The 19112-nt window shown below is 39.5% G+C and overlaps 1 protein-coding gene across 4 annotated transcripts in view; it reads left to right on the forward strand.

The window, feature by feature from the left end:
• slit1a (slit homolog 1a (Drosophila)) overlaps positions 1-19112 on the forward strand; it is a 274736-nt gene that overhangs the window by 41708 nt on the left and 213916 nt on the right. For all 4 annotated transcript variants that reach the window (XM_057847549.1, XM_057847552.1, XM_057847551.1 and 1 more), the window contains exons 3-4: positions 4635-4706; positions 9464-9535. In XM_057847549.1, the coding sequence (XP_057703532.1) occupies positions 4635-4706; positions 9464-9535 (144 nt within the window). The remainder of the gene's footprint in view (positions 1-4634; positions 4707-9463; positions 9536-19112) is intronic.

The raw sequence follows: 19112 nt of genomic DNA on the forward strand, positions 1-19112 counted from the left end.
ATCTCAGCTACTCTCATTTAAACAGTTTGCATTATTTTATTGCAATGTTTTTCCTTATTCATTTTTCTTTCAAGACTACAGTTACAGTTAGACTTCACCTATGCAGTTATTGCAGTTTTGTTGTTTTATCACAATAGATTGTTTTATTTACATTTCAAAAACCAGAAGCCATTCATTTACGAATGTAATTGCACTTTAGTTTACATATTTAAATGATCAGATATTAAGATTTGACTGAGGCAAAATAACATGCTTTTTCTCTCAAATAAATTGTTATAATAATTTGTTTCAGATGTACTGTAATTATTTTCTGTGTAAAAATTAAATTTGGTGTTCAAAAAGTCTTTTTTTCAAACTTGAGTCTTGAAAAAGAGGGGGTCGTCTTATAATCAGGGCAGTCTTACATTCGGGCCGATACGGTATTTTAAAAAAAATAATATATATATATATTTTTTTTTAATCATCCTTTCTTTTAAGAGGTGGCAGGGAACTCTTAATGTCATCCTGCTGACAAAAATAACAGAATATTCTAAATAAAATTAAAATAAATGCAGGCTAGACCAGAACAAAAATAATTGAATTATTTTCCATAAAAAGCATGTGTGTATGACTCGTTTAACTTTTACATTATACCCACACTCTCTGTCTCAACACAGACAGTTGCCAGAGAGAAAGAAACACCAGGTTTTACCACCGCTGGACACACTAAACATGTTGGAGTTGGGAAACGTTCATGACAGTGTTTGCTAAACTTTAATTTGGTATAAATGCGAAATCATATTGGAGGTACTGCCTGCAAACATGTTTTACATGTCAGTTGGCCCTTCCCTAAGCCGCGTCAGTCTGTAACTTCTCTGTAGATGAAGTATTCCCATACCAGCGGTTTCATTTCTTCAATCGGGGGAAAAGGGCTCAGGAGTTTCACTTCCTCCAGCTATCGTGTAGCACAGTTGACTCACTGACACTAAGCAACAACCAGTGGGGGAGGGTTAAGCCTTACAGCTGCAAGTGAGGGATTTCTCCGTGCGTTTTTCGGACATGAAAAATGGCTAATACCGTAGGGACGGTATGATTGTTGCAGTTTTGAAACCTTGACGTTTTCATACCACTTAAAACTGCTAATTGGCACATGTCTAACTGAGGTATAACTTTGCTGTTAGGTGTGAATGCAAAATAATAACAAAATTCTCTAAGAAATTCAAACAGTGAGACAATAAAGGAATGGTGAGATTTTTCACAGTGTATGCAAACTTCTGGCTTCAAAGTCCTATAATTACAGTATAGGTACACACACTCACATCCACTCTATTAAAAAATACAACTCAGTGCCGTCACCATGTCAAGTTTTCAATCATAAAGTACCCAATTTTTTTCCATCTAAATTCATGAGAAAGAGATCAGAAGTGAATTGCACTTTTCTCCCAATGTTTATGGAGCGCAAACAGTGATTAGCATTTATATTTGATGGCGAGGAAGTACAGACTGCTAAGTTTTCAGAGACGGGAGGGGTAGCTTTCAACACGGAAAAGTTGTATACGTAATGAAGGAACACTCTTGTTTCTCCTGTAAAGTCTCTTTCTTGACTTTGTGTTATTGTAACACTTCCATAATCGTCCAAGACGTCAATTTGGAGGAATAAGCTTTGGCAGTGTGGGTGAAAAAGTTTTAAAGCTTTAATGTTTATGAATGAATGTTCATTTTTTTGTTTGTTTTTTTGTGGTTGCATGCCCAGTCTTAAATGAGATTCAATAAAACGGACAACAAATGTATCCTTAAAACTTTCTCTTTAAATCTGCCACTCACCAGCTTCAGAAAGACCACGGACACAAAAAGGCTTATTTATTTATCATTATTATTATTATTTTTAATATGATTGGGGAGGAAATTAGCAAATTATAGCCCACCACCTTTGTACTGGCTCTCTGCCCACTGTGTAAGGTCACCAAATTGGAAGGTCTTAAAGTCATGCTGCTAGATTTCTGTAACAACATTAGCAACATTACTATTCTTAAGTTTAACACCTGAGTCGCTGCCCACAACTGTTTGCATTGAACATAAGTGTCCCTATTTCACTGATGACACTAATGATTTCATCTTTAGACGCATTGGCTGTGGGAACACATGTTTGGACACATTAATGATTTTTTCCCGATGAATTCTTACAAGCAAAATTTGGGATTCAAGCATTATGTGTGTCAGCAGCAAATTCAAATACAGGTAGTCCCGGGTTACGAATGAGTTCCATTCCTACACTAGCGACCTAACCTGAATTTCTGCGTAAGTCAGAATGAACACTTTAACTAATTACAGCAGGGCCGAGAACCAAAAGTGGTATTTGCCATGTGGCAAAATTGATTTTGCCAAGTGGCAATTTTTTTTTGTCATGTGGCAAACTTGATTTTGCCATGTGGCATTTTTTTTGCCACGTGGCAAAATGGACATTGCAATGTGGCATTTTTTTTTAGTCATGTGACAAAATTGATTTTGTCATGTGTCATAATTGATTTTGCCATGTGGCATTTTTTTCTGCCATGTGGCATGGCATGCGTTATTTATTTATTTTTTTGGCATGAGACAAAATTTTTCTGCCATGTGGCAAAATGGATCTTTGCCGCAAAAATGCCACATGGCAAAATCAATTTTGCCACATGGCAAAAAAATGCCACGTGGCAAAATCAATTTTGCCAAATGGCAAAAAAAAAAAAAAAAAATTGCCACATGGCAAAATCCATTTTGCCACATGGCGAAAAAAATGCCACTTGAAAAAAATCCATTTTGCCACATGGCCAAAAAAATGCCACATGGCGAAAAATGCTACATGGCAAAATTCATTTTGCCACATGGCAAAATCCATTTTGCCAGATGGCGAAAAAAATGCCACGTGGCAAAATCCATTTTGCCACATGGCCAAAAAAAACTTGCCTGGCACAGCCAGACTATTCTCCTTGTATTTTTCAAACACTGTGAGAAATATTCTGGGACCCAGCCCATTAACGGCATCTCCAACAAGTACAAAATCAACCTTCCAATCAGATTCGTTTATTTGCGTGACATGTTCTTAACGACTAACGTCACTCTTGCGCACCGAAAGTCGTCTCTACAACAACACAGATGGCGAACGGGAGAGCCGAGAATATGTTCCAATCCGCGGTAAAACCAGTTTTAAATGACCAAAAACACATCAACACAAGTCATTGACAACCGTCAACATGACTCGCGCTAGCCATGTTGAATAAACTTATCCATTCGCCGCTCACGCTAATTACTTGTCGCTTTAACAACGTCACGTCTGCCCGTCGCTAATTGGTCCACTCCGCTGTCTGTTTGCTGTGGCTTGCTCCGCCCTCGCTGGAAGAGCGGTGAGTCCAGCAACAAAAAAATGCCAGATGGCAAAATCCATTTTGCCACATGGCTAAAAAAAGCCAGATGGTAAAATTCATCTTGCCACATAGCTAAAAAATGCCACATGACAAAATCCATTTTGCCACATGGCAAATACCACTTTTGGTTCTCGCTGTCTCTCCCTAATTACCTCCTCTCAAGCTAACTATTTAAAAACATGTATTATAATTTATACATCATATTAATAAAGTAAAAAATAAAATAGATATTACTTCCCCCTGGTAACACTGATTACATCATAGTTCTTCTTACAACTGACATTCATTTGTCACCGTCAAACTATGAACAAACCATTAAAAAAAATAAAAAATAATGACTGAGACCATATAATGCTTTAAATTAAACCAATAGAGGCATATTTGCTTACAAAAACATTCCTCAATGGCTGCACAATAATCCAGAGTGAAATAAGGTCCAAATTACAGGCAATTCAACAAGGAAAACGGCAGCTATTGGTTGCGCCCGTCCAGCGGTGAAAACGAACGCTGTTCAATATGCTAGCGAGCTAATAGCATGCTAACAGGAGAGGGCTTTGCCCAGCCAGCGCCGTTCAACGTTTCTCTGCCTTTTTGAAATGTTAACTGGCGTTCATCCCCGCTTCCCAACGTGAAAGCAACGCTTGAAACCAACAGGAAATAGCTCTGGCGTGACGTCAAAATAGTCAGAGTGCAACAAAAGAAAGCGGACCGCACGTAAATTATAGTATAAGGAAATACCAGCAATGCATGGTATTTACTGTAGAGATCAACCCTTTAGATTAATTAGACCTAATACATAACCAAATTAAATGACAAATCACGTAAATCAGGTACGTCATAACCCTGGGATTACCTGTAATATAATTTCTCAACAAGCAGCAGTTTGGCAGATCGTGATCGAAGTGGTCTTTAAAAAATAGGTCGTAAAAAGTCTTTTCCTTCTTAAAGATGAACTCCCTCAACTTGCCAATGTTTGGTCTCGTCTCCACCCAACCGCATTGCCCATCGAACCACACTCTATGAACCACCTTGGAGAGCGTTCCTTCCACACCTGCTTTTTTGTGCCAAGATTCCACAAAGTGCCCACCTTACACACCGCCGGCTTCTCTGTTTATTGGGTGTTGAGTACACTTCACCCAAGTGTGAATACAGTCCCACCAAGCATGCCAGTACTTATGATACCTTGATAAAGACCACTGGCAAAAGTGACAGTCTATATTACAGTATGAAATGCTCATACTTCTTTCCCTGCAGGCAGCTGATGGAGAATCAGATTACTGTGATTGAGCGTGGCGCTTTTGATGACATGAAGGAGCTCGAAAGACTGTGAGTACCACCTTGTAGACAGACACTTTATTGTATTTCTACACCTGATCTAGTGTGTAACGTAGGCATGTGCTGGTATAAGATTTTGACGCTCTGATAACCTTAAGAAAAAAACCGTGGTTTCACGGTATCATGGTATTGCAATTATAGCTCTAAAATGTGTTAGATGTATGGGCATAGACTTCATAATTCTATTGACGGGTCAATTCGGCCAGCCACTGCTCAACACCTTCAACCAGGGGGCCACCCCACAATCCGCTTCAGTTATTCTCAGTCAGTCGCAGCGACACATGCAGCGATTCAATGCCGGATTTAGGATAAAAGTACGAAAGCTGTACCGCATACAAATAGGAAGGATGGTCTCAGGAGTGATTTGTTCAGGGATTCAAGGTAATTACTATATTTTTCGTACCACGCATGCATTTTGAAACGTTGTGAAGAAAATCAGTGGGAGAAATTCGCCGCTATGTCATTGGCATCATATAGTAGTTCGCAATATTTATGTAAAATAAATGCTAACTGCACGTTTTTTTTTTCTTTCTGCTTTTAACCAATAATCGGGACTCTTTTACGTCCATATCTATAAATAATTCAGGGATTTAAGCATTTATTCACAAGAATTTTCAACGTAAAAAGCTCTTTGTCTGGGTTTCCACTCGGTCAACTTTGACGGAGATGTGTGTATGACTTGTATCATTATTTACACATTATACACACACACACACCCTCTGTCAACACAGAAAGTCGCCAGGGAGAAAAAACACCACAGGCTGTATTATGAAAATGTTATTTTGAACCGATGTTTACATTGGCCGAAGACTTTACAAAAGTAGGCTAATGGTAGAGACGAAACTATAGTTAGCCGTCTTGGCATGCTAACTAGCCACGTTATCTGCCTCGTTAACAAACTTACCTTATAGTACTGTATTGGCCCAAATTTAAGACGGTGTTTTTTGCATTGAAATAAGACTGAAAAAGTGGGAGTCGTCTTATATTCGCGGTCTAGACATTATACCAATTCACGACGCTAGATGGCGCTAGATATCATTGAAGCGAATGCTGAACTTGAGGAGTAATGTTCTGTCATGACAGATCTCAGCTACTCTCAAGTTTAACCAGGTTATTTTATTGCAATGTTTTTCCTTATTCAGATTTCTTTCAAGACTACAGTTACAGTTAGAACTCACTTTGATGGTTAATGCAGTTATTGCAATTTTGTTGTTTTATCACAATAGATTGGTTTATTTACATTTCAAAAACCAGAAGCCATTCATATACGAATGTGATTGCACTTTAGTTTACATTAAGGCTGTCAAACGATTAAAATTTTTAATCGAGTTAATTACAGCTTAAAAATTAATTAATCGTAATTAATCGCAATTAATCGCAATTCAAACCATCTATAAAATATGCCATATTTTTCTGTAAATTATTGTTGGAATGGAAAGATAAGACACAAGACGGATATATACATTCAAATACGGTACATAAGTACTGTATTTGTTTATTATAACAATAAATCAACAAGATGGCATTAACGTTATTAACATTATCTTAAAGCGATCCATGGATAGAAAGACTTGTAGTTCTTAAAAGATAAATGTTAGTACAAGTTATAGAAATTTTATATTAAAACCCCTCTTAATGTTTTCGTTTAGTTAAAATTTGTAAAAATTTCAATCAAAAAATAACCTAGTAGCTCGCCATTGTTGATATCAATAATTACACCATGCTCACTCATGGTACTAACCCATAAAATCAGTTGGACCCAAGCGCCAGCAGAGGGCGCCAAACACCCAAAAAACAGTAACAAGCGGACATTATACTGTACTGTCATTTTAATCTGTTTGAGCGGGGCATGTGCGTTAATTGCGTCAAATATTTTAACGTGGTTAATTTAAAAATTCAATTCAATTCAATTTTATTTATATAGCCCTGGATCACAACAACGTTGTCTCAAAGGGCTTTGCAGAGGCAATATGATACACAATCAGAAACAGCAAATGAAGCAACAGAGATGAATAAATAAATTCAAGTCCTGGGTTTCCCCCATCCTTAGACCCTCCATGTTGGCAAGGAAAAACTCCAAAAACTCGAGAGTCTTCGGGAGAAAAATGAGAAACCTTGGGGAGTATCACAGTCAGGAGAGATCCACTCCCAGGACAGATAGACAGGAAGCCCCAGGACCGCTAATGGGAATTAGCAGGCGAAGTTGCAGTCCGTAAAGATGCAGTGGAGTAAAGGAACAAGAAGCGGTCCATCTAGCCAGATGAGACGGGGGTAGCAACGAGGACGTCCATCCAGCTTGGGGTCCGGACGGTCAGGAGGCTGCAGCTGAAAAATAGCCCCTCCCCAGAGGGGAGGGGGCAAAGGGGACACCGGGTGACGAGTGATGAAGAGACTAGACAACTAGATATTAACATTGGAAAATAGAAATAAAGTAAGAGAAGTGGTAGGTAGAGTGAGAAAAAGCAGATAGAACTCAGTGGCTGTACTTCCCCCAGCTTTATAGCTTCTAGTGCAGCTTAGACTAAACTTTGAGTCTACTCCGACTTCAACTAGCCTGACCATAAGCTTTGTTGAATAGGAACGTTTTCAATCTAATCTTAAATGTGCAGACTGTCTCGGCTTCTTTAATATTAGCTGGAAGCTGATTCCATAAAACAGGGGCTTGGTGGCTAAAGGCTCTAGCTCCGACAGTACTTTTAGAAACCCTGGGAACTACCAGTAGACCTGCATTCTGAGAGCGGAGTGTTCTGTTGGGGCGGTATGGAACCAGAGCATCGGTGAGATAAGATGGCCCCAACCCATTAATGGTCTTAAAGGGTTTAGGGTTAGGGTTAGGGTTAGGGCCTGGAGCACAGGGGTGATGTGCTCTCTTCTATTCTCTTCTAAAAATTAATTACCGCCCGTTAACTCGATATTTTTGACTGCCCTCGTTTACATATTTAAATGTTCAGTTATTAAGATTTGAATGAGGCAAAATAACATACTTTTTCTCTCAAATATATTGTTATAATCGTTTGTTTCAGATGTACTGAAATTATTTTCTGTATAAAAATTCATTTGGTGTTCAAAAAGTTTTTTTTTCAAACTTGAGTCTTGAAAAAGAGGGGGTTGTCTTATAATCAGGGCCGTCTTATATTCGGGCCAATACGGTATTTGTATTACCATCGCTAGACGCGCTAAACACGCTGGACTGAACTCTCGTAGCTGGCGGGAAACATTCATGACAGCATTTACGTACCTTAAATTTTGTGTAAAGTGATGGATAACGGTCAGGTAAGTGGGAAATCATGTTGGAGGTCCTGCTGTCCTTCCTCCCTTAAGCCGCGTCTGTCTGTCTGAAGTACTCCCATATGAGCGACTTTGTCTCAGGTGAAGTGTCACTGACAGACACAGGACAGAACAACAACCAGAGGGAGAGATATGAGCGCTTCCGCTCCAAACCACGGATTTCTCACTGCATTTTTGGGACTTAAAAAAACCTAATACCGTATTACGCTATGACGAAAAAAATGTAGTTGTTATGAAACCGTGACGTTTTCATACCACAGTAAACCGGCACATGCTTAGTATAACGTGACTAAAAAGATGAGCTGTCCATAAAATGTGGAAAGTGTGCAAGGCCTTTTCCTGTCATTCCAATAATGGCAGATGGTGTGGGAAGCATTTCTTGTTACCTTTGCCCGACAGAAATGCCCTGGCTCACCACACACCCAGAACCATCTGCACAGAACTATCACTCCAGAGTAGCTTGTTAACAGGCCCTGAAAAGACACGGACAATCACGGCTAACCTCACCTCAAACGACACACTAGCAAACCTGTGCCACAGATGATTTTAATGGGCATTCATGATTACTAGTGAACACCATAAAAGGCTTTCCCTTAATCTGAAACCCACATTAACAATTCCAATAGCTCAAGGTCATGCCTCACATCGCCTTTCCTCCATATTTGACTTTTTTTTTCCTCTCACAAAGAAATGGTTAGCAATATTCTTGTTCCAGACCAATGTGGAAATTAAGTGGTTGGTTCGCCGATATTTAAAAAGCCACAAACCCACAATCAGGTAAACTGCATACTGTTAATTCCCGTTACGCACTGAAGCGCCCCCTCAGTCATTCTCAGTAGTGAGTTGCTGAGGTCTCAACATCTGTGTCAAAGTGTGTGTGCATGGCAGAAGGCTGTCTGTCAGATTTGCTGCCTGTGTCACAGCCATTACATTCACTCCCACAGGCCCCCAGGACTTAGTAGAGGGAAAGAGCTGTGGTTTCCAACAAATTAGCAATGGGCTGTTCCTCATTGACTTAAATGGTCTATTTGCATAAAGCCTGCCAGTCTTAAATGTGAGATGTTTGCCAACCATTGTTCCAGGCAAGAAACATTGTCTATTGATATAACTCAGATCAAATCCACACATGTTCACATCATGTAATTGGTGTAATTCACTTGTTACCAAAAGGGAATTTTGGAGCATTGTTACTTTCGGAAAGCGTGCGCTGGATGTAATCCTACCCCGGTAGTAATACCCCTGTATTGTAATGTCACCACTGCAGAGATAAATCACTGCGCTGTCTCCGACTTAGCATTTTAATTCTCCCTGAACTTTAACGTGGATATTTATGTGACATTCGGAGGAGACTGAAACACAATAGCCCGTGGCAACACTCATTGGACTACATCTTGCAGAAATTATTCACAGCTTCAACACACACGTACTCACTGGTTGATCATATGTTCTTCCTGCTGTAGGCGCCTGAATCGTAATCAACTGCAGCAGCTTCCAGAGTTGCTCTTTCAGAAGAATCCTGGCCTATCTCGACTGTAAGTAAATGCATTTTTTTTTTTTTTTACAGAAACTTGGTAACACTTTACAATAAGGGTCCCTTAATTAACATTAGCTAATGCATTTTTAGACAATAACTAATGTTTAAGTAACATTACAATAATTAATATAATTGCTTATTGAACATTTATTAATATATTAATTAACATGTGTTAATGCATTAGCTAATGCATTAGTTAATGCATAACCAGACAGTAACTAATGGTTTGGTAAAATTAAAAATATATATGTGCGTATACAAGGTTAATGTTTGTTAACTTAGCATTTATAAAAATTTCTTAGTTAAGGGACACATATGCTACACTTTACAATAGACCCTACTCACATGACGTCACAACCACGCCTCCGCGCCATATTGTCCGTCAGCTCGTCGGGTTTAAGCATTACCGCTACGTAAATTCCTCCTATTATGGCGTGTTTTTCTGCTCGTTAACATTAATAATCAAAATGGTGAAGGCGTGTGTGGCGGTTGGTTGCAATAACAGAGAAGATAGACGGAGAGACTTGAAGTTCTACCGTATTCCGAGAGACCCGGAGAGGAGAGCGAGATGGACTGCTGCAATTCGACGAGAAAACTGGGCACCAAACGATCACTACAGATTATGTAGTAGTCATTTTATAACTGGTAAGATGCATTTAATATATATTTAGAGGGTTTTGGGCTGACAACCACAATTAAGATCATTGCGAGGCTAATCGCCGACAACATAGTTTCAAATTCAAGATGCTTATTTCTTCCACCATCATTACATTTTGAATAATATTTAGCTGGTACCAAGTGAAAGAAGTTAAACAGGTGTGTCAAAACCTTTTGCAAAGGGGGGTACCTTGGCTGATTTACATAGAACAATATATTTAAACAAATTTTAGCAAGCCCTTCTGTGTGTCACATTTGCTGTATAATTTTTTAAATCCATAATTTCAACAATCTCGTCTTTGTGGCGTTCTCTTTCAACACTCGGGCTCTTGCGAAATACTGCTGCTGTGAAATTAAACTAGCTTTAAGTTGCTATAATTTCTCGCTGCGTATCTTCCCTGTAATGTTGTCGTACATGTCAGCGTGTCTTGTTTGGTAATATTGCGTCACATCGAACTCTTTGAAAACAGCGACTGTCTCTTTGCAAATGAGGCAGACACAGTTGTTGCGTGTTTTATTGAAGAAATAGTCCAATATCCACCTATCCTTGAAGCGTCGGGCATCGCAGTCAACTTTTTTTTTTAATTGATTGTCGCCATTTTAGAAAATTGGAAGTAAAGGGTCACACGGGGTAATGTTGCTTAGAGTGCTGCTCTTAAAGTTTTTCAAACTTTCGTGAGAATAGGCTGATTTTGTGTGGACAAGATAGTTGTAGATATCAGGGTAGCAGATGTCAGGCAGAGAGGGCGAAGACAGCGGGTAAAAAAATATCGATTTAGGCATCAAATATGGATCTGGCAAATGGATAGACTGAAGCTTTTCCACATAACGCCTTTTATGCAACGCATCCAATGAGTTTACAGCATCTGAAAGCACCAGGGCTTCCATGAATTGCACTATAAATTGCACGACAAATTGAAACCATTGAGAATACGGATAAACACTGACGGACAATATGGCGGCCGGATACAACGACACGTCATTCTGTGACGTTGGTGAATAGGGTCTATAAGGGTCCAAAAAGCATTCAGTAATGGTTAATAAAGGTTAAGGGGGCGGGGGACTTAAGCATTTATAATTTCTTAGTTAAGGGATATGTGTGCTACACTTTACAATAAGGGTCCAAAAAACATTCAGTAATGGTTAAGGTCAGAGGCGTCGCGTCCCATTAGGCAAACCAGGCAGTTGCCTAGGGCCCCCAGCCAGCAGGGGCGCCCAGAGGGCCAACAGATTTAGCACCGGCAGCTTTACTGCACTGTCGCAGCGACAAGTGCGACAGTGCCAGTGAAAGCCTTGTGTCTGAGTTCCCTGAAGCGGCCCCTTCTCTCGCTCGACACCCCGCCACCCTCACGTGACTCAGAGTGAGCGGCGAGTTGGCTTTTTTTTAATTGGCTTATATCCAAAATGAAGAGAAGTTATCCTTCTGGAAGCGACAAAAGAAAGAAAAAAAGCAGAAAAGGAGAAAGAGAAGCAAGACAGCGGTGAGTGTACTATGTTACTGTAGTTTTATGTCCTAATGTAGTAGAAGCCGGGCACTTTGAGTGTCCTAAAAAGCGCTCTATGAGACCGAGGCGTTATTATACTTTCATTAAATATGCTTTTGCTCCAAGTCCAACTGTTCCCCTTACTTGCCCACGCTCGAAAGGCCCCATGTTGCTTGTTGCCTGGGGCCCCCGGGGACCCTTGCTTCGCCTCTGATTAAGGTTAATTAACACTTATGACGTACGTTCACGTGAAATACCATACTTATGGTTAGGTTAGCAGCACCCAAGGACTCACAGAGCAATGTTTCTCATTTTAAAATAACATAATCACTTACTAGTACCAGTATACATTAATAACTATTTATTAATGCACTAATGTATATGTGAATTAATGTTAAGTAATGTATTATATACAGTATATGTTATATATTATAACCTAACCATGGTATTTCCCGTGAGCGTAACTCATAAGCATTACTTAACCTTAATTCACCATTACTGAATGTTTTTTTTTGGACCCTTATTGTAAAGTGTAGAACACATATCCCTTAACTAAGAAATTATAAATGCTTAAACCCCCCCCCCCCCCCCCCCCTTTTATTAACAATTACTGAATGCTTTTTGGACCCTTATTGTAAAGTGTAGCACATGTGTCCCTTAACTAAGAAATTATAAATGCTTAAGTTAACACACCCTAACCCTATATAGGCCTATATATTTTTTTAATTTTACCAAACTATTAGTTACTGTCTGGTTATGCATTAACTAATGCATTAACTCATGCATTAACTCATGTTAGCAATTATATTAGTTATTGTAATGTTACTTAAACATTAGTTATTGTCTTAAAATGCATTAATTAATGCATTAGCTCATGTTAATTAATATATTAATAAATGCTAGATAAGGGATTAAATGAATTATTGTCATCTTACTTAAACATAAGTTATTGTCTAAAAACGCATTAACTAATGTTAATTAAGGGACCCTTATTGTAAAGTTTTACCAGAAACTTGAACTCATCATTCTCTCTGCCATCTGTTCATATGTCATCTCTCAACACCTGTCTCATGACCTGTGGTGCTACGCCGCAAGGTTTCATTTACCAATGTAGGCTTTGGTTTTGTGCACAATTAAACAGCAGTTGGAAATACATCTAACTTACTGAAAGGCCAGTTGAGATTTCAATGATCCGCTGTGTTCATTTCTGGCTTTTGGGATCTCGGGCCTGCATTCCTAATCATCAACAGTGTCTTCTATAGAAAGTGCACAGCTGACGGACAGAGAAATGGTGTGTGGTCCAGTGGATTTTAGGCTCGGTTCCAGGTTCAATTTTATTTATTGAGCGCTTTATCTGTGGACTGCATCTCTATCCAGTGATGTACACACATATGCGTCCCTTAGAGTAAACGTTCCACAGTAATGTTTCACTTTTAATCCTTATCTGTAGCATTCTTACAAAAAAAATTTTGTGTTAGAATTGAAGCTTTTGGCTAATCAGTGTCCTTGTTGCTAGTGTAGCTGATCATTCCAGCTCACAGTATTCAAGTTACCTGCAGCATCTGGGAACAATGAAACAGCGGGACATGGGGAAAAAAAAAATTTTCTCTGCCATATACTTTGGTGGTAGTTTCTTCCATCTTGTTAGTCTGATTTTAGACCCCCATCTGCTTATATTGTTTAGGTATGTTATTTCATCTAGAATATATCTATTGTTTCCTTGTAGCAATAGGGCTGCAACTAACGATTATTATTATTTTTTTATAATCGACGAATCGGACGATTAAATGATTAATCAATTAATCGGATAAATGTCACTTTTTTCAATTACCATCACAATTGAACTTGATGTTGTTTTAGGCATGTTGTCGGTAACAATGAAGACCAAATGGGTGACTATAACCTTAAAAAATGATATTTTATGATCAATGACTCATTCATTTTCTTTGAACAAACTAAACATCAAAATCGAATAAGGAGGCAGACGGTAATGATTACAATCCAAATTCAATTTTAAAGCACACTCTCTTGTATCAGCGTGATCGCTAACTACCTTAGCGCTCTGTGCTAAGTAGTAACTTCTCATCTACAAAGAATACAAATAATACAATTGGCTTCATTTACTCACCTCCGACAGGGACACACTGTATCGAACAACGCACACACGACTCAAGACAATCTAATTCTCGCGTAAATATGATTGATTCAGCAACAGAACCGGATTGTGGCAGTGAACTCTCTTTCTTGCTTTTATTACTGGCACGCAGGGGCAGCTTCACAATACACAGAGACGAAGACCCAAATGGGACTGCTTATAGTTGCCAGCAAAAATTGATTATCATATTCGTTGGCAACTAATTTGTTATCGATTTTAATTCATTAGTTGTTGCAGCCTTACATGTAGCCATCTCTACACATCACTGACGACCAGTGTTGGGAATAACGCCGTTGCATAACGGCGTTATTTTTTTCAGTAACGGAGTAGTCTAATTATTTTTTCCGCTGTTACAACGCCGTTAGCGTTACTGACCATTAAAAGCGGTGCGTTACTTACTTTGAATAAATTGAAGAAACTACCAGCCGTAGCGAGTCTACTCTGCTCTGTTTATTTGTCATCCAAGACTTGGGGTGCGTTCAGGTTCATGGCAATGAAAATAGTAAACACACATAGCCTACCTTTGCAAGAACGATGGAGTTGCCGTTTAAATGTGCAGGTCCTGCACCCATCCGCAGCAAAACTGTTCGTAGCTTTGTAGCGATTTGTAATTTCGGAATCGCTGATGAGTTTAGTAACATACACCAAACAATAAATACAGCAGAATGTCCATTTCGCGGAATTGTGGAAGCCCGTCGACATCTTTACTCCATTTGTCTTCGGCTTGCTCGTAAGGGTCAACATTGTTCACATCCTTAAGTTTGATCACATATCTGTTCTTTGCCTTAGTAACGAGTTTGTCTATTTATCGAACTGGCAAGTTAAAGTTCAATGTCCCGCGAGCCAGACCTGCTTCCAATATGGCTGCGCTGTTGTCAAATCTCACGTGATCCCCCATTCTGTGACGTAAACGCTCGAGCCTAATAGCGCACGTACTTCAGAGCCGATGTTTTAACACACAAACCGGAACAGCGCGTGCGGCAAACACACAGATGCAGAGGGATATGATGGCAGAGCATTCAGAAGAAAATTTGTCCTTTACGAGGTGGAGATATTAACACTATTTCAAGTTGGTCGAAATTAAAGGAAAGAACATGCATGCAAAGTGTAATTTATGTCCCGGGGCAAAGCTTTTGTCGACATCTGTGGTAAGCAATTCAAATCTGTTTATTTTTGCTGCACTTCAAGTGTAGGATAAATCTGTTGCTGGTAAGGTGCAATAAATATTACAAGGTTCTATTACACAACTACCTGTCTGGTCTTCTCTATTCAACTGACTCGAATACTGCTCAGAAAATTTCAAATTCTTTGACATACAACAACTTCTTTTTAAAGTAACGAAAATAGTTACTTTCCCTGGTAACTAGTTACTTTTACTATAGAGTAATTCAGTTACTAACGCAGTTACTTTTTGGAAGAAGTAGTGAGTAACTGTAACTAATTACTTTTTTAAAGTAACGTGCCCAACACTGCTGACGACTAAGCCAAAGTTGTCTCCACAGAGCAGGCCAAGGCCTTCCAGGACAGCTTACGGTCTTGGACAAGCTTCATTAGTCCTTCTGGGGCATGCGACTCAGCCAATAGCCAGTGAAGTGTCCTAACAGAGCTCCCCTGTTTCATCTAATCTGACTTCACGCTCATTATTCCAAAATCTGAGCTGAAACATCCTGTAGCGAAAGCTTGGTCATGTTGGCTGAATCGATTCACAAATGTGTACACAGCCATTTGTTCTTGATCCCTGGCTTAAAAAGAGCCATACTGAGGCATGACACTTTTCAGGTGTGTTGCATATTCCTAAACAGTTTTAAAAAATGAGTAATCCAGTTCCACCGAAATAAAAGTAAAACCATCATGGCGCCTGTGGTAAATTGACGGATTGATTTGTGTCAAACTTTAAAAAACTCCTAATGCGTTTAACTCTTGATGTGTCTGGGCTACACTGCAGGTTCCAGTCTGATGTGGTTAGGTTACAACCTGTCTGCCGGCAGTTTTTAATGGACTTAAAGGGTTCTCTATTCCCAGGAGAAGTCTATTACTGCTATTTCGCTTGTACCTTTTGTTTTTGTCAGAAACGACCTGGGTATGATCATGTATGTAAATTATGCGCCTTGCACTTGTATGACAAAGTGCTCTGCGGGGTTTGTTGGGTCGACCTTTATAATACTAACAAGGGAGGTTATCATAAAGGGTGGTGCACTCATCCAGGTGGTTTTGTTCAAGTGAATGCTAAATGTCTATGAGCCTTTTAAGCTTTTTGTCTTAATTACATCCGTTATTGATGAACATTCTATGTTTAAGTGGCTTTGGAGAAATACAAATGCGTAGCATAAACTCACAAATAAAAGTACAAAGGGGATGGGTCCTAGGGTTAATGCAGGTACTTTAAATCTGGTATCTGCGTGGGACTAATAGTGTAATGGCAGGCAATATGGCATAATGACTTAATCACAAAATGAAAAAGGTTAGATGGGAACTTTTCTTCTTTCAAAAGTAACTTTTGCTGTTTGCATTTTAAACTTGATGCTCACAGCGCATCACTTAAAATGTGTGTCGTGGGCTGTAATGGAAGATTTTTTTTTTTAATATTCATTTATTTTAAAGGGAGGAATAACAGCAAAAATATATGCAACCAAGTTAATAAGCATTGATTTACACTTATGAGTGTTAACTTTAAAGGCCAGAATGAAACTAATAAATCATTTGAATATAGTCGGAAATGGTATAAGAGCAGAACAATTTGCTGTGATTAACTCATCTAATGGCATTGACGGTCCCATCTTTTTGAACTGGGAGGACTGGCAGCGAATGATCTCTGCAAACCCTACCCGTTTAAATGGAAGTGATGCATTTCATTTTCAATGGGACCAAATGAGTTAAGGATGTTCTCCAATCACCAAATGATGTCTCAATCCAATATTTTTGTCCCTTCAATGTGCTGCCTTCGTTATCTGCTGCCTTTGTTATCTGCACCTGTCTCTTCCGAGTGTTGAACAATAAAAGACACTTATGTACAGTGAAGAAAACAAGTATTTGAACACCCTGCTATTTTGCAAGTTCTCCCACTTAGAAATCATGGAGGAGTCTGAAATTTTCATGGTAGATGTACAGTAAGTATGTCCACTGTGAGAGAGATAATCTAAGAAGAAAAATCCAGAAATCACAATGCATGATTTTTTAACTATTTATTTGTGTGATACAGCTGCAAATAAGTATTTGAACACCTGTCTATCAGCTAGAAATCTGACACTGAAAGACACCATCAATCCATGTATTATCCTGAATCAGATGCACTTGTTTGAGGTCGATAGCAGCATAAAGACACCTGTCCACCCCATACAATCAGTAAGACTCAAACTTGTTAACATGGTCAAAACCAAGTAGTTGCCCAAGGCCCCAAGAGACAAAATTGTTCACCTCCACATGGCTGGAAAGGGCTACGGAGCAGTTTCCAAGCAGCTTGGTGAAAAAAGGTCCACTATTGGAGCAATCATTAGAAAATGGAAGAATCTTAAAATGACGGTCAATCTCAATGAAAGTGGAGCCCCATGTAAGATATCACCTCATGGAGTCTCAATGATCCTAAGAAAGGTGAGGAATCACCCCACAACTACACGACAGGAGTTGCTCAATGACCTGAAAAGAGGTGGGACCACCATTTCCAAGGTGACTGTTAGTAATACACTAAGACGTCATGGTTTGAAATCATGCATAGCACGGAAGGTTCCCCTGCTTAAACCAGCACATGTCAAGGCCCATCTTAAGTTTGCCTATAACCATTTGGATGATGCAGAGGAATCATGGAAGCAAATTGTGTGGTCAGATGAGAGTAAAATAGAACTATTTGGTCATAATTCCACTAACTGTGTTTAGAGGAAGAAGAATAATGAGTACTATCTCAAGAACACCATCCCTTCTGTGAAGCATGGGGGTGGTAAGCATCATGCTTTGGGGTGTTTTTCTCCACATGGTACAGGACAAGTGCACTGGATTAAAGACAGGATGACCTGGGCCCTGCATTGTGAGATTTATGGGAACAACCTCCTTCCTTCAGTCAGAGCATGGAAGATGGGTCGTGCCTGGGTCTTCCAACATGACAATGACCCTAAGCCAGTGCTTCTCAAATAGTGGGGTGCCCCCCCTGGGGGGGCGCAGAGCGATGCCAGGGGGGGCGCGTGTGACCTCTGGGAACATGCTTTTTTTTTTTTTTCTGCCGTACTGGAATAAAGTGTACTTGCGCATCCACTCAGTGGGTGGCAGTGGCGCTCTCATTTTCAGAGTGCGTGCAGTGTTTTTGAACTAAGGAAGAGCACTCATCACACAGAAAACAAATATGAAGAGCAGTGCGCCGCCGCCGTTTTCGAAAGCCGTTTTCCGACCGGACTCACTCACGCAGCGACCCACTGTCTTGTCCGGTTCTTACGCCGCCGCCCGATAAGTGCCATTTTCGGCTTGGGATCGTCACGACGACCGCCCTCACCTACGGTTCTACCTCGGCCGCCGAGAATGCGCTTTGTTCGTGCTGTTTGCCTTTTAGCTTTGACTTTTAATACTGTGGGTGATGAGGAAAGACTGTTTACTGTGTCTAAAAATAATTATAGCGGACCGCCAGAAGCCAAATCAATTAAGACGCCACTTAAAGACATTCGACCCCAATCTCATTGATAAGCCGCTTGATTGTTTTTCAGGGAAAACGTGCCGAATATTGCCAACAATCGTCCTGCTTTGTCAGTGTTATATCAGTAAACCAGTGAGCATTGTTAGCATGCTCATTGCAAAATGACTCCACACCATTGCAAAGGAGGTAATACTGAGTGTGAGCAGCAAAAATAAAAACTGTCCTTCTGTCCAAGGACACTCTTTTTTTCCTTTATTCATTTTTGTTTTTTCGGTCAAAATTTTTGGCATATTGTCCTCATGAGTGAATGTTTCTAATCAATTTGAATTTGTTATTATTTACTGATTTTATTACATTTTATTTTTCTGTATCAAATGGTCAAAAATGTACCTTGAGTGTATTGTTACAGTTTGAATGTGACTTTTTTTTTTTTTAAATTCAGGCAAATTGATGCACGTCAAGTCTTCTCTGTTACAAACAAAACAATGTTAATAAAGTTATACTTTATTATAAGTTGATCTGTTACTTTTTTTCTTTATTAGAAAAAAAGGACACAATATTAGGCAGATGCGTATTTATAATAGTAATTTTATAGACAAATAATACTATTTACAGCGGCGGCAGAGAGTTTGCGGGGGCGCGAAACATTTACGTCTTGCTTGGG

The sequence above is a fragment of the Corythoichthys intestinalis genome, chromosome 10 (genome assembly GCF_030265065.1).
Source record: "Corythoichthys intestinalis isolate RoL2023-P3 chromosome 10, ASM3026506v1, whole genome shotgun sequence".
Taxonomy (NCBI): domain Eukaryota; kingdom Metazoa; phylum Chordata; class Actinopteri; order Syngnathiformes; family Syngnathidae; genus Corythoichthys; species Corythoichthys intestinalis.